At 43.8% G+C, this 15,991-nt stretch overlaps 1 protein-coding gene across 2 annotated transcripts in view; it reads right to left on the bottom strand.

Annotated features, from left to right (window-relative positions):
• Positions 1 to 1,359: 1,359 nt before the first annotated feature.
• LOC309562350 (uncharacterized protein) overlaps positions 1,360 to 15,991 on the bottom strand; it is a 102,664-nt gene continuing 88,032 nt past the window's right edge. For both annotated transcript variants that reach the window (XM_082266499.1, XM_082266498.1), the window contains exons 3-4: positions 14,308 to 14,398; positions 1,360 to 1,915 (exon numbers count right to left, since the gene is read on the bottom strand). In XM_082266499.1, the coding sequence (XP_082122625.1) occupies positions 1,901 to 1,915; positions 14,308 to 14,398 (106 nt within the window). In that variant the 3' untranslated portion in view covers positions 1,360 to 1,900. The remainder of the gene's footprint in view (positions 1,916 to 14,307; positions 14,399 to 15,991) is intronic.

The raw sequence follows: 15,991 nt of genomic DNA on the forward strand, positions 1-15,991 counted from the left end.
TGTCACAACAGCTGGTCCAGACTCTGCAGGGATCCCGACAATAATTTTGAGATCTGCCCAGATGCCTGACCGGCAGCTAGCTCAGCCTCTCAGTGTGCCGCTGAGAGCCTGAGCCAACTGCTTCAATCCCCTCCACAGCCTGGCACTCCAGTGAGCCCTGGAGGGGAAGAGCAGAGAAAGAGGGTGACTGACAGTCCTTAGATGTTCTAGCTGCATTCGTTTTATATTTCATCCTTTATTTTCACCTGCTTATTCTGCCAGTAACACGCTTTCTTTCTTATGGTTCACTCATTTTACTGTATCTATATTAGAGGATAAAAGTTGTCACTCTAGTACAAGAAGCATGCTTGGACTACAGAATACCTCGCCCACTCAATAACATGGGGGTGATCTGTTGTTCAAAGAGGTGAACTTGGCAGAACTAATAAAACTCTGTGAGGTAAGAGTGCAGATTGCACAGGACACACAACAGCAATGGATTCTGGCAGGAGTAATGAGTTTGCTTTGCGTTTACTGAACAAATATTACAAAACACTTTTAATGGCATATTTAACAAACAAAAAGTTAATGAAAAAAAACCATGGGCAGACTTGATGGACTACTCTGTCTTTTTCTGCCGTCACTTTTCTATGTTTCTATAAATTCACAGTTTGGGAACTTTCACATGGGCGCTCCGTATGTCCGCAAATCATCCTATTTTTTTGCGGATGATTTGCGGACATAATGTAAGTCAATGGCACTGCAGATGTCAGCGGAATACCATCCGCTGACATCCGATTTTCTTCCTTTCAGTTCTGTTCCGTTTTTTGGAGCGGAACAGAACTCTATTTTTCCTCCATTCAAAAAACGGAAAGGAAGCAAAATCGGATGTCATCCGCTGACATCCGCAATGCCCATAGACTTACATTATGTCCGTATATCATCCGCAAACGGATGGGATGATATGCGGACATACGGAGCGGATGACACTAGTGTCATCCGCTCCGTGAAAAAAAAAAGGTGCGTGTGAAAGAGCCCTTTGGGTGTACAAATACTTCAAGCTTTAACATAAAAAACTACTGATTTTTCTTTTCTTTTGTTATGATTCATTCTATGGCTTACTAAAACACAAAGACAAAAAATATATATGTTTATACAGCCAATCTTTAAATAGACTCTGTCATCAACTTAAAAAATTGCTTTTAAAAGCACAAAAAATCTAGTAATTTAAATTAAATGCTTACTTGCAGCGTTTCCCTTGCAATTTGCCTTTGAAATTGATAGGGAATTCAACCAATCCAGAAGAGTCAACTCCCTAGCGTAGCTCCCTCCCTGCCTCCTTGTAGCCCATTTTTGGGACTGCCAAATTACTGTCCATGCTAACCCAGCTCCTCTGATCTTCCCCTCCTTAAATAACATTTTATGTAGCTGTCAGGGAGGAGCAAATGGGAATACTATTTAGTGTCACTTGACTGCTGACATCACATCAAGATTGTGGCACCCAGCAGCCATCTCAGGGCTTTCAAATATCTACACAAGGGAGGCTTTTACAGGTAAATAGCATACATGAAATAAAATAAATACACCACAAAGTGTATAGGAAGATTGCTTTTTACCGTAAATGAATGGTCTGGCAACAGGTCTCTATAAAGTTGCCTTCATAGCAGAATTGCTATCCAGGGAGTGGATTATAAGAAGTCAAACACTTCCTACAGATGTCATCAAAATATATACAAATATAGTTTACTTTGAATCGAATATATCTGAGTGCATCAGTGCATAGAAACATTAAGAGAAGTAGAAATATTCAAATAAATGATAAACCCTTTCCAGTAGGGTCAGCCTTTACTAGAATATTGCATTGCATAATGGAGTGTTCTCGCTGAGTGCTGGTCTGTTTACACGGCATCACCATCCTTCGTTAGTCCAGCAGATCCTGGAAAACACACAAATGTTGTGTAAGCTTAACATGGCTTGAAAAAAAAAGAAAAAAAAAAAAAAAGACGTGGCAAGCAGTACGTTATAGAACTATTCATACTTTTAAAAATGGTAGAGATTGATTAGCGTATGTATAATGTGGTATTTTGTGCCTATAAAAATATATGACAATTACCGCAAATCTAAATTTGTGTCAAGTTTAATCTGATAGGGAATGGACAGAAAGAGTACTGTTAGGGTAAAGGTAAAAGAACTTATAATAAGGATATCAAGTCGCATTCCAATTCTGGGTCACAAAGCCTAAACCAGGTATTTAAATCTGAACTCAAAGGAAAACAAAATAATTTTCTTGCAGTGGGACTCTTCCCCCACACTGCAAGGTTTAAATGTTCATTTATGCCTAAAGTAAAAGGAGAAATGCCTTTTAAGCTGGCAGTTCAGCAGGGACTGGGTGAATTTTGATCCATGTATGAGCAGGCTGATTGAAGCCCAGTCAAACCAATAATCTACTTGGGTACAACCAGCCTGTCGGATTTTTGTACAAAAGATTACTGCTAGAGGCTATAGCCACTAGCAGTAACTACTGTATTCTGCCAGCCAGGAATGCTCCTGCATGCCCACCATTGGCAGAATACAATAGTGCTGTGGGAGGCATTCCCCGATCAACACTGAATGTGTTGATGGGGAAATCGTGCAATTTTCTTTCTTTCCACTCATGGTGGAATGAAAGCAAATCGAGTAATATTTGGCCTGCCTTACTTACCTTATACTTGATCCCCCAGCAGCCAGTGCTCAACTCTTCTTCATGACGCTCTGGCTTGTGGGCAGTTCTTTAGCATCCTCTTTGGCCCTGCATTATACTTGATGACATCAGAGTGCCGGTGAATACCGCATCATTTTACTGAAGAGGCTGTGGGGCCAGTTTTATAGTGTGGCGGGAACCTGTGGGAGCGACGGATTAGGTTCATAAAAGTCCATTTTACTAGTGCTCAATATATTAACAAGCATTCATCTCTTGCGGTGTGTAGGGGAAGCCTCACTGCAAGGGTACTTTTTTCTTTCCTTGCTTTTCAGCTTTAAGTTAGAAACAATTGAGTACTGTTCGTTATACTTTTCTTATTTGTACTAAACATACAATTTTTCAGGACAAGCTTTTAAAGTGTACCCCCTTCATCAAGGTCGAAGTATTACTTCAGTACTCTAGTTAAAAAAGTATCACGCACAGTACTCAATTGTTTCTGTCGCAAGTGCACTAGTATGGTTACAATTACCACAAGCGGTAAAGCAATACTAAACCCAGGACCCTGCAGTCACTATATCTGGTCTCCCACAGCACACAGAACATGAAAATACAATTATTTTAGAAAATATAAACAAAACCCCCAGTCTCCTCCATGGGCCATAATCAGTGGATAAAAGGGTAGCCCCTATTCCCCTCCAAAAGCCCCTAACCTGGTTGAGTTTGTCACATCATCATAAACTGTAAAAAAAAAAACAGCCCAAAAAAATGATAATCCACCACGAAAAACAATTTATTGTCCAGCAAAGATGTCAGTTGTTTCATCTTAAATAGAATCAAACTAAATAGGTGTCCAGAATTAATAAAAAATATTTGATTTGATTGCAAAATGACAAGTCTGTGACTTGGAAACTAATCAAAGGACGGTGTCCAGTTGTATATGATAATTCAGAAATGTCCCCTTTTATGCTTTTACAGAAAGTAGAACTTCGGCTTATATGCTTCCTCCCCCCTCTGGTGCCACATTTGGCACCTTTTGGGGGGAACGGGTATCTTTTTTTTTACAGGTACTCTTCCTCACTTCCGGGAGACAGCGCCACGGTGCTGTCCCTCGGGAAGTTCGGCCCCTCTCCTTTTTCTTCCGCCGCCGGGCCAATTAGATAGCGCAGCGTGCTTCACGCATGCACAATAGGGAACAAGCTGTGGAGCCGAAAGGCTTTACTGCCAGGTTCCCTTACCCTGAATGGCGTTGGCAGCACCTGAGAGTCGATACGAAAATTGGCTTTGGGTGCCGACATAGCAGGAATCCTGGACAGGTATGTTCTAATACAGTGCCTTGCGAAAGTATTCGGCCCCCTTGAACTTTGCGACCTTTTGCCACATTTCAGGCTTCAAACATAAAGATATAAAACTGTAATTTTTTGAAGAATCAACAAGTGGGACACAATCATGAAGTGGAACGAAATTTATTGGATATTTCAAATTTGTTAACAAATACAAAACTTAAAAATTGGGCGTGCAAAATGATTCAGCCCCCTTAAGTTAATACTTTGTAGCGCCACCTTTTGCTGCAATTACAGCTGTAAGTCGCTTGGGGTATGTCTCTTTTTGCCCATTCCTCCTTGCAAAACAGCTCGAGCTCAGTGAGATTGGATGGAGAGCGTTTGTTAACAGCAGTTTTCAGTTCTTTCCACAGATTCTCGATTGGATTCAGGTCTGGACTTTGACTTGGCCATTCTAACACCTGGATATGTTTATTTGTGAACCATTCTATTGCAGATTTTGCTTTATGTTTTGGATCATTGTCTTGTTGGAAGACAAATCTCCATCCCAGTCTCAGGTCTTTTGCAGACTCCATCAGGTTTTCTTCCAGAATGGTCCTGTATTTGGCTCCATCCATCTTCCCATTAATTTTAACCATCTTCCCTGTCCCCGCTGAAGAAAAGCAGGCCCAAACCATGATGCTGCCACCACCATGTTTGACAGTGGGTGTGTTCAGGGTGATGAGCTGTTTTGCTCTTACGCCAAACATAACGTTTTGCATTGTTGCCAAAAAGTTTGATTTTGGTTTCATCTGACCAGAGCACCTTCTTCCACATGTTTGGTGTGTCTCCCAGGTGGCTTGTGGCAAACTTTAAATGACACTTAGCCCACACAGTCAGTTTGCAACACCAGGGCAATGGTGAAAACCGGCCTCCATGCTGAGCCAGCCAGGGTGAACATATCGTGGGCCACAACCTTCACCTGCTTTGTCAGCCGGGTCCCCAAAGGTCGGAGACCCTTCAACCGGAATCATAGTTGCTTTGTTTAACCTGGTAACCAGAGGGTCCACAACAGGTGGAACAGACCACTTTTTGAAAAGGGACTCTTCATAGGAGTATTGCCTAGCAAACCACTAAGGGCCCCTAATGGGACGCTTCAGTCAATCTCACACTGTCAAAATAGGCGGGGAAAGGGACACACCATTTGGAACTCTGGGTACCCTGAGTGCCAAGGGAACCTGCGCCCCTGTCACAGTGACTTCTGTGTCCCATCATGTTTAGAGGCTCACGCACAAATAGAATCAGTGCGTCCACCAGCGCCTTTTGGTACGTGGTTACAGACATGGAGGAATCATTCTCACTATCTGAGTGTTTAGTACGCATGGTTGCAGACCCATCAGGGTGACCCACATCCGAAGTGGCTGAATCAGATTCAGGATCTGATGAGACAGGGGAAGGCGTGGGGTGCTTTTTGCTAGCCCGTCGCCCAAAAACCACCTCCATCCAGGACACAAGGGACCCCGGGACCATCGTTAGTGCATGGATGAATGGTCAGACTCGACCTTAGAGAGGGGATGAGGTGGGAATATGTGCTCCAAAGACTCCATTAGTCACCAGGGGGACCCACAGAGTAAGTGTAAAACACTGCTTGTTGCCAGCTACAAGCACCAATCGACCCTTTAGCAGACTCACCATCCGCAGAACCAGGCACCGCTAGTCACCAAGAGAATCCTGCACGTATGTGATCAGGAAGTGAAAAATATCCAGGAGTCAGCACTAGGGGATCAGGAGGGGCTCCCACTGCCGAAAATGCTGCCCTCAGGGCTCCACTGTTTTGAATGGTAAACCACCGCAAATCGGCCACCGTGCATTGTAGCCTATGGGCTACAAGAAAATTGCAGCCCCATGCGGCACCAGGAGTCTCTCGGGGACCCAGGGGGTATCCCTAGCTACAGGACAGGCACAAGGCAGGACGGGGGGCCCTGGCAGGAGCTACTACCAGGTACAACCCCCCCCCCCCGCACAGCTGATCGTCCAGGTGCCGGCAGAGCACCCACTCGCCCCCATCACTAGCATGGCGCGCGGGCCCGCATCCCAGGGGGTGTCTAGACCACCCATACAGACCCCACAATAGTGACAGGGGGGGTAGGATGGAGGAGGACAGGTTGGGGGGTGATGCCACGAAGGAGAACCCATGGGGGTCCTTCCCATGGAGGGGCCCGCGTCCACCCCAAAACCCTCCAGGGGAAGACAGCTACTCACCATACCAGGAACCAGACAGGCCCCGCTCCAGACAGACAGATCATCCTTTCCATCGACGGGGGGGGGCTGGCATTCAGGAGGAACGCTGCGACTCAGGCCGAGGCCAGGTCGTATGCGACCTTGGGAGAAGTTTAACTCAATAGGCCAGCCCCTGTCAGGTGGGGCTATGTCACGACCGACCAAGCGCGGAGCTGAGGTCTGTGCGCGCGCGCTGGCCAGATTGGGGTAACCACTGGATCTAGATTATCCAGCGCATTGTCCAGTCCGGCAGTTGACTGTAGATCTCACAGGAATAATCCAGGATATTTTTTTTTGCCAGGACCAAATATCCCAGTAAGGAACTAGGTCCTTCTCCAAACTAGGCAGAAAAACTAGGCAGAAAAACCACTGAGTGGTTATAGCAGATAGAGGGAGTATACCCCCTGGCACAGCCCATGGGTGTAGCCAAAATTGTTTTCTGCCTAGTGTCCTACTCCTGTAGGGGGCAGTATAATCCAATGGTTAAGAATACCAGAAGCTGTGTCCATCAATGAACAAAAGAGAAATTAAAACTATCTCAAAGAAGAAGAAATGCAAGAAAGCAAAGTGGCTATCTGATGAGGCCATACAAATAGCTGAACAAAGAAGGAAGACAAAAGGCAATGGAGAAAAAAGAATATATACTTAACTGAATGCAGACTTTCAGAGGATAGCAAGAAGAGATAAAAAGACTTTCTTAAACAATCAATGCAAAGAATTAGAGGAAAACAACAGACTGGGAAAGACTAGAGAAGAAAATTGGCGATATCAAGAGAAATTTTTGTGCAAAGATGGGCACGATGATAGACAAAAATGGCAAAAGACCTGACAAAAGCAGAAAAAATTAAGAAGAGATGGCAAGAATAGACAGAAGAACTATACAAGAAAGATCTGAATGTCCCATATAACCACGATAATGTAATCTCTCATGAAATAGGCCTTAGAAAGCATTGCTAATAAGAAAGCTAGTGGAAGTAATGAGATCTCAGTTGAGTTATTTAAAATCCTAAAAGATGACGCTGTTAAAGTGCTGCACTCAAAATGCCAACAAATTTGGAAACCTCAACAATGGCCACAGGTTTGGAAGAGATCTGTTTACATTCCGATACCAAAGAAGGGCAGCGCCAAAGAATACTCAAACTACTGTATGATCGCACTCATCTCATACGCTAGCAAGGTTATGCTGAAAATTCTACAAGCTAGGCTTAAGCAGGATGTAAAACTGAGAGCAACCACAAGTAAAAGCTGGATTTAGAAGAGGCAGAGGAACTTGAGCTCAAATTGCCAACATTCGCTGGATCATGGAGAAAGCAAGGAAGCTCCAGAAAATGGAAGAAGAATGTCTACTTCTGCTTTAATGACTACAGTAAAGTCTCAGATTGTGTGGATAACAACAGGATGTGGCAAATACTGAAAAAAATGTGAATACCAGACCACCTTATCTGTCTTATGAAAAACCTATATGCAAGTCAAGAAGCAATAGTTATATGAGGACATGGAACAACTGACTGATTCAAAGTTGAGAAAGGAATGCAGCAAGGATGTATATTGTCACCCTACTTATTTAACTTATATGCAGAATACATAATGCCAAATGCCAGGATCGATGAATCACAAGCTGGAATTAAAATTGCAAGCAGAAATATCAACAACCTGAGATATGCAGACAATATCACAGTAATGGCAGAAAGTGAAGAACTAGAGTCTCTTAATAATCGTGAAAGAGGGAAGCACAAATGCTGGCCTGAAATTGAACATTAAGAAAATTAAGATCATAGCAACCATTCCCATCACTCCATGGCAAATAGAAGGAGAAGAATTGGAAACCGTGACAAAATGTTATCTTCCTAGGCTCCAAGATCATGGCAGATGGTGACTGTATAAAATTGAAAAGCAGCGCTATATAAAAAGTCTAGGTATAGGTAGGGTCCAGGTGATTGGTCTCCTTGAAGTGCCACCACCAGAGAGAGAGAGAGCAACCCCAATCACACTGCTGCTTACCGTCCCACTAATAAAAGAAGGCTCAAAGGTTCCACCAAACCGCTCCTCCAGAAATCCTCAGCGATTCCAGGATCAAGCCAATTAGGTGCGACTCCATACAGATGGTACAAGGCAGACTGATCACTCATATATACCAGAAAAAAAGCAAGAAAAAAAAAAAAGACCATAGTGCAACACCTAATGAACCACCATTTAATTTCCCTTATGCCAAATAAATGCTTACAGGTAATAAGAGTAAAAAGAGCTTATCTGCCAGAAATGTTTGACCGCCAACGAGATGACCACTGCTTCACTCCGTAGTGACGTCCTGCATCACAGGTCCCGCCCGACGCAGTATTTCGTCCAATGTTAGACTTCTTCTGGGGCGTGAAAAGCAGACCGCCGGTCCTAAAAAAAAAAAAAAGATACCGGGTTGATGCCTGCAGCTGCAGGCATCATCCCAGTACAACCACTTTTTCAAGCCGACGTACAGGTATGTCGGTTTGCAGGAAGTGGTTAATGAAGTAAAGAGGACGACGTGGGGAGGTGGGACCGTGACAACATGTTCTCCACCTCGTCCTTTCACAGAATGTTTTGCATTCACTGAGAAAATACAAAGTGTTCTCTGAATGGTGCCCAGGCCTAGACCTATTTTGTTAAACTGAATAATCCTGCTTGTTTACTTGTCACACCATCGGGCTCCAGTTTCTAAACCATTTGATATCACGCAAGATTGTTTTGATTTGATGTTTTTACACAGTTTCAGTAAATCACAAGCTATGGAGCCAGGAAAAAAATATTTGTTCTTAAAATAAGTAGTGCGTTAAACGCAATGTCCCTTTGGCAACAAAAGGTGCTATCTTTCTTAGTACTTCATAAGAAAAATCAATAAAACAGGAACGCCAGCATGGGAAAATAGAGGAAACCGCATTCTTGTTTTCCCTGTATATGTTTACTAATAATGCTCTCTCTAAATATGTGAAGTTTTTCACATAACACAATTTATGCTTTATCTGCATTCTGTTGTTTGTGGGCTCATTAAAGCCTTCTATAATGTTATTTGTAAGTGTTCAGACTTATAAATTGCATTATATAGAGATAAGTCATTCCACTGCTCTTACTCACATCTTACAAATTGAGTCCCTATGTGGCATGTTTGCTTTTGGAAAAGTCACGCAATCAGTACCACTGTTATAATAAATAAGAATTACATTCCTAGCGTCACTTTAGATGTTCCATTTCTAAGACAAAGATGGAAGCTTCCAATGCACTGTTAATCCAACATTGACAGGAATAGCATTTTTGTCAGGAGACTAGCCAGAGGAGAGTTGCCCATAGGCCTGGCACAGTGGCCAATTTCCAATATGGCTGCACCCGCACAAATGCATGCACACGTATTGTGAACGCACGTTCACCATGGCAGACTTGTGTGCGTGCTGGCCCACGCAACGCTTGTCGAATTCTGGTGCCCTGCAGCATATGGACATTGCTCACTGGTCTTCAGCTTCCTGCTTCCTGTGTTTATGCTTATGCTTCCAATCACCTGTTACAGACCCGGCCTGCCCTTGGATACCTCTGACCTCAGATTGCCCATGGATCTGCTCTTGTCTCCTGTCCTGTGTTTGACTTTGGCTTGCCTGACCACATACCTGTTCTTCTGTCTGCTGACCACTGGCTTACAAAACTCGGCATCCATCCCTGACTACACTTCCTGCTTCACCCTGTCTGCTGTGATCCGCCCCGATGGCTACCTGCAGTACCCACCTGCAGTACTTACCTGTTGCTCCAGCCTGCAATACCCATTTGCTGTATCCAGCTTACTGCATCTTCCGATGCAACCTGTTTCCTGCTGTGTGCAGTCTGCACTATCATCAGCTCAACTGGGTCCTACTGCTCACCTTATCTGGTATCCACCTACAGAGAGATCTCCACACCTATATCTCTCTTCTGTGGCACAGCCGGCAATCCCTGCTTCTCTTGGCTTCGTGTTCCCTGTTTCCATCTTCAGGGACACTGAGCACTCAGCCACAAGGAGAGCCCTCTCAGCATTTCGTCTTCAGGACCAGGTATGTGACAATATTGTAAGCAATAGGTTGCTTGTAATTGGTTCCAAGGTTTAGCCAGATGCAGTGGTGGAACTACCAGGTTCACACTTGCAACTGGGCCCTGGCGTTCCGCTATCGTGGGGGGGGGCCCCAAGACAGCAGAAAAAAATGTCTGGTCCGGTGCCTGATGTAGCGGATGTAAGGAGGGAGAGCTCTAGCATAGCTGGGTCTGATAACTGCCACTTAATAGCTGCTGCCTGACTCCCCCCCCCCCCGCGCCGCTCCTAGCCTAATGCCGCCAGTCTGACCTTCCATCCTTCAGCCACCATCTGCATCCTCCATTGGTATCCCCAGCCTGCGCCACTTGCTCTCAGAGCCTCCTGCACCACTGCAGCTCATATTCCTGAGGTCGGAAGCAGGTATTTTGGTTCTCCTGTCGTCTGTGATCTGTTCGGGGTCCACGCACTGAGCCAGTTAGTCACATCCTGCGTAGAAGCCTTTCAGAAGCCAGGAGTCTTACATGCCGGTAAAATCTATAACATTAAGGCCCCTTCAACACTTGTGTGACTTTGCCGCAATTTTTTTTCACGATTTTACTTTGACTTTGACAGGACTTGAAGCAATGCATGTGTAATTTTGAGGTCTATGAACCTCAAGTCGCATCAAAGTCGGGCCAAAGTAGTGCAGGGACTAATTTGAAGTCGCTGTGACTTGAAGTGGTACTGATATTGGCAGTCCAAGTCGCAGTCACACAAGTATGAAAGAGGCCTTATGGCAGTAGCACTGTCTGCCTGCATCTACCTGTGCCTGTGTTTATCGGCCCGCCTGGCTGTGTCTGCCAACAAACGCAAATTGTCTAGAAATCCTGCTATTCAATAACTTTAACAACTTGCTGCAGAGAGCTTGATAGTTGGAAGCTATTAAAAGCACTGGGGTGGCTGAAGGTAACTATTAAATGGTCAATAATAGGATACATCTCTAGATATATTTGCTTAAATGTGTATACTGGCAATTTTGTAAATTTACAAACCAGTGCAAGAACCACCAAGGTAGCAAAGGTCTCACTTGTTACTGGGCCTTTGCGTTCCCCCACCATAGGGGGGCACCAAGACAGCAGGAAGGTGGCTTCTGCAGGACCGTAATAAAGGGCCCTGCAAAGGGATTAGTTGGCCCCAGGGGATCAGTGGGAAGGGTCCTTTGCTCAGGGGAAATGGCTCCAGAACCAGAGGTCAGGGGGGCCTTCATGGTTTCTTGCACTGGGCCCTGAAGGTTGTAGTTAAATCTCTGGCCAGATGTCTAAGAAAGACAGTGAGCCAATTACAGGAACAGATAAATGAGTACTCTGGGAAATCCTATGAACTGTTACAATAATGATGGTGTCCAAATGGGCCCTATGGATCCAGCATAGAGTGTTAGGAGACTGAGGAAGGGAATAGTATTTATCCCAAAACACTCTTGCCGTAAAGCAGTGTTTCTCAACTCCGGTCCTCAGGGCACACTATCAGGCCAGATTTTAAATATTACCTTGGGGAGATGCAGACTAGAATACTGCAATCACTGAGCAGCAAATGATATCACCTGTGATGTATTTCAGTTTTCTTGCAAACCCAGCCTGTTAGTGTGCCCTGAGGACCAGAATTGAGAAACACTGCCATAAAGAATCCCTATGCTTATTGTCAACTGCCAGCAGATTATCTTTATGCATTCTGTCATCTAGGACACAGGCCATGTAGCCAGAGATAGAATTTCATTGGATTTCCATATTCTGAAAATGTTTTTTAGGCAATTATTAGGCAAAATCTAAGGATATCCTCTTTAATGCAATAGGCATTGCAAACTTTTTACCAAAACAGTCTCACTTTACTGTAACTCCACTAGGCTTGTAGATGTATCTTTATGTTGCAGCCAAAGCCAGCACGAGTCAGAGCGGGAGGGAAAGATTTGCTGTAAATTGGTGGCACTGTGGTGCAACTTAGATAATATTTTACCATATTCTCCTAAACTAAGTCAGTGTGAGCAATTAAAGAGATTCTTCCTCTGAGAAGACCCAACCTAATTGCCTCTCCCACCATGTCATATAAGGAGTCTTCCCCCAGGCAAGCCTACTCCCCTAAAACAGCATAAATAAGCAAAAGGGCATGATCAGTTCTTTTGAAGGCTACACTTAGAGATTCAAATTGTGTGAGAGGACATGAAAGAATGTCCCTAGGTTTAAACGATCGGACAAAGTTTGTCATCTGAGTAGCCATGTGTTGTCTGATGGATGGTTGGCTGAAGGTGATGGATGGTTGGCTGAAGGTGAAGTTACAAGGTATTGTGTGCAGGTAAATATCAAAACTGCATGTTGACAGAGGACTCTAAAGTTAAAAAGATACAGTCTAATGACAGTGGTACCACCTAGGTAATATATTAACATTTTTCTCCTGAATTAGGAGTTAGAGTAAGCATTTTTAAATACTTCTCTTCTTAGAACACCCAGACTAAATCCCTCTCCCACTTCACCATATAAGGATTCTTCCCCAGGCAGACCCTCCACCCAAAAAGGGCGTCAAGAACCAAAGGGGCATGATCAGTTGTTTCAGAGATTACACACTGAGATTCAAATTGCGTGAAAGCCCATGAAAAAAAAAATCCCTAGATTTCAAACATTGGACACAATTTGTCACATACAGTCATGTGTTGCTTAATGGGTGATTGGCTGAAGGTGAAGTTGCAAAGTATGGTGAGCGAGAAGCAATATATGTAGAAGCTGGATTTTGGGAGAGGACTCTGTTGTGAGAATTTTCCTAGAGTGAATGCCAGGAGTAAAATGCGGGTTATTAAATAGGAGTAAGAGGACCAGGCCTGGAGGAGAGGCCGTACTACCAAAAATATTTCATCAGAGAAGGTGATAAAAGAAGAAAAAGGAGTCAGAGGCTGGCCTAGGTATATTAATATTTAATGAAAACAGAATTCTCCCTTCAGAAGTATATTCATAGCCAAAACTTTTTTTTTTTAATACGATTAAGACACACAGAATAAGGTTATTCAGGTACATTGGGTTTTGTTGCCACCTACAGGCGACCCCTCCCACTCCCATCATGCCTCCGTTTTTTTGCTAGTGTCCTAGAAGAATGGAGGTCTTCTCTGAGAGAAACAAAAGCTTCTCTTTCCTTTTTACCAAGATTATTTTTCTCCTAGCAAGTTTTATTTGCGGCAGAGACAGAAAGGGCTTATTTTGCAGCGTTCCAGATCACCTGATCCTCGGCATTACCACAAAAGACGTACCTGGACCGCGTTGAAAGGAGACGCGGGCTGGACTGTAATGTGTCTTCGAGCACTGAGTTCTGTTGAAGGCTCTTGCTTAGACCTGCGTGTACTGTGTGAGGCAGTCATATAAAATAACTGAAATATTCTTATTGCGATTTGGTATACCAGGTGATGTATAACATCTCTAATACTTAAATGTGTATCAGAACAATGCTACCCAGGGGCCTTTTTTAGTACCTCTAAAAAGTCCCATGGGTAGCATTGTTCTGATATGCTTATAACAAAACTGCAGATTTCCATATCAGTCACTGATCCAGCACTGTTTCTATTTACATGTCCACTATCTTCCTAGGCATGAATGGTCACCCATAGCCTGTACAGCATGGCTCATTCACCTAATGTATCAAGTTATTAAAATATATATTTTGCTATACAACTCTACTTGTCAGCAGAAATGTATTATCATTGTGTTTTTTGTGTTACTATCCCTTTTTGTATTACTTACATTTTCGAATGCCACAGGGGACGATGGCACTTTACAATACATAAATAATAATGTTGAAGGTACACTTTAATTAGTTTTGTTACAGCTGACATTTCCTTTTTTATACCCTGCATTTTTATTTTTCTTTACATAAAGAACCCAAAGATGCAGTAGACCTCATTAGTGCAGAAAAATGTCAGCTTTCCCTTTCTGACCTACTCTTGAAAAACAGCTGAAATCTAATTGGTTGCTTTGGGCAACACAAGCACATTTCGGCACTGTACTCTGCTTTATGTCCATTCATAATTACAACACATAAAGATACGAATAACAGTAAAACCCTTGCTGTACCTCGTCTGAATCATCCTGTAGCCTGTTGGTGGCGCTGTTGTCTAACTCTTCTTGCTGTGTCCTGAGATCAGAGTATCTGTATGAAGCATTGCTGAAAAGAATATTGAAGGAATTAGCCAGATTGCCTCAAAACGACTTTCTCTGAGCAAATGAATCATCATGAAATAACACTCTAGAAGATCATCGACTGTTTGTGCATCCTATTGTAGTAACTGTGCATTGTTCTAAATATGCAAAAAGCTTTTCTTATTCAGAAATTATAATTGAGATTGTATATATATATATATATATATATATATATATATACACACACACATATAGACACATACACACATACATATATACTGCTCAAAATAATTAAAGGAACACTTTTTTAATCAGAGTGTAGCATCAAGTCAATTACATTCCTGGGATATTGCTCTGGTCAGTTTAGTAGCAGAGGGGGTTGTTAAGGAGTTTCAGCTGCTTTGGTGTTAATGAAATTATCAGGTACACTAGATGGGCAACAATGAGACGACCCCCAAAACAGGGGGCCACTGACATTTTTTTTCCCTACTCATCTTTTATGACTGTTTTTCACTAGTTTTGCATTTGGCTAGGGTCAATGTCTCTACTGGTAGCATGAGGCAATGAATGGACCCTATAGAGGTTGCACGGGCAGTCCAACTCCTTCCGGATGGCAGATCGATAGGTGTCATTGCCATAAGGTTTGCTGTGTCCCCGCACAGCACAGTCTGAAGAGCATGGAGGAGATTCCGGGAGACAGGCAGTTACTCTAGGATAGCTGGACATGGCCGTAGAAGGTCCTTAACCCATCAGCAGGAACGGTATCTACTCCTTTGCGCGAGGAGGAATAGGATGAGCACTGCCAGAGCCTTACAAAGTTAGTTCCAGCGGGCCACCAATGTGAATGTCTCTGACCAAACAATCAGAAACAGACTTTATGAGGGTGCCATGACGGCCTAATGTTTTCTAGTGGGCCCTGTGCTCACTGCCCACCACTGTGTAGCTTGATTGGCGTTTGCCATTGAATGCCAGAATTGGCAGGTCCTCCACTGGCGCCCTGTGCTTTTCACAGATGAACCTTTAAAGGTTCACCACGAGCACATGTGACAGATGTGAAAGGGTCTTGAAAAGCCGTGGAGAATGTTATGCTGCCTGTAACATCATTAAGCATGACCGGTTTGGTGGTGGGTCAGTGATGGTTTGGGGAGGCATATACATGGTGGGACGCACAGACCTCTACAGGCTAGACAATGGCACCCTGACTGCCATTAGGTATCGGAATGAAAACCTTGGACCCATTGTCAGACCCTACGCTGGTTCAGTGGGTCCTGGGTTCCTCCTGGTGTACGACAATGCTCAGCCTCATGTGGCAAGGGTATGCAGCCAGTTCCTGGAGGTTGAAGGAATTGATATCATTGAATGACTCCCACACTCGCCTGACCTAAATTCAATAGAACCCCTCTGGCACATTATGTTTTGGTCCATCCGACGTCGTCAGGTTGTACCTCAGTCTGTTCAGGAGCTCAGTGATGCCCTGGTCCAGATCTGGGAGGAAATACCCCAGGACACCATCCGTTGTCTCATTAGGAGCATGCCCTGATGTTGTCAGGCATGCATACAAGTACATGGGGGCCATACAAACTATGGGGTACCATTTTGAGTTGCTGCAATGAGGTTT

This window comes from Pelophylax lessonae (assembly GCF_965119305.1).
Source record: "Pelophylax lessonae genome assembly, chromosome: 8".
In the NCBI taxonomy this organism is placed as follows: domain Eukaryota; kingdom Metazoa; phylum Chordata; class Amphibia; order Anura; family Ranidae; genus Pelophylax; species Pelophylax lessonae.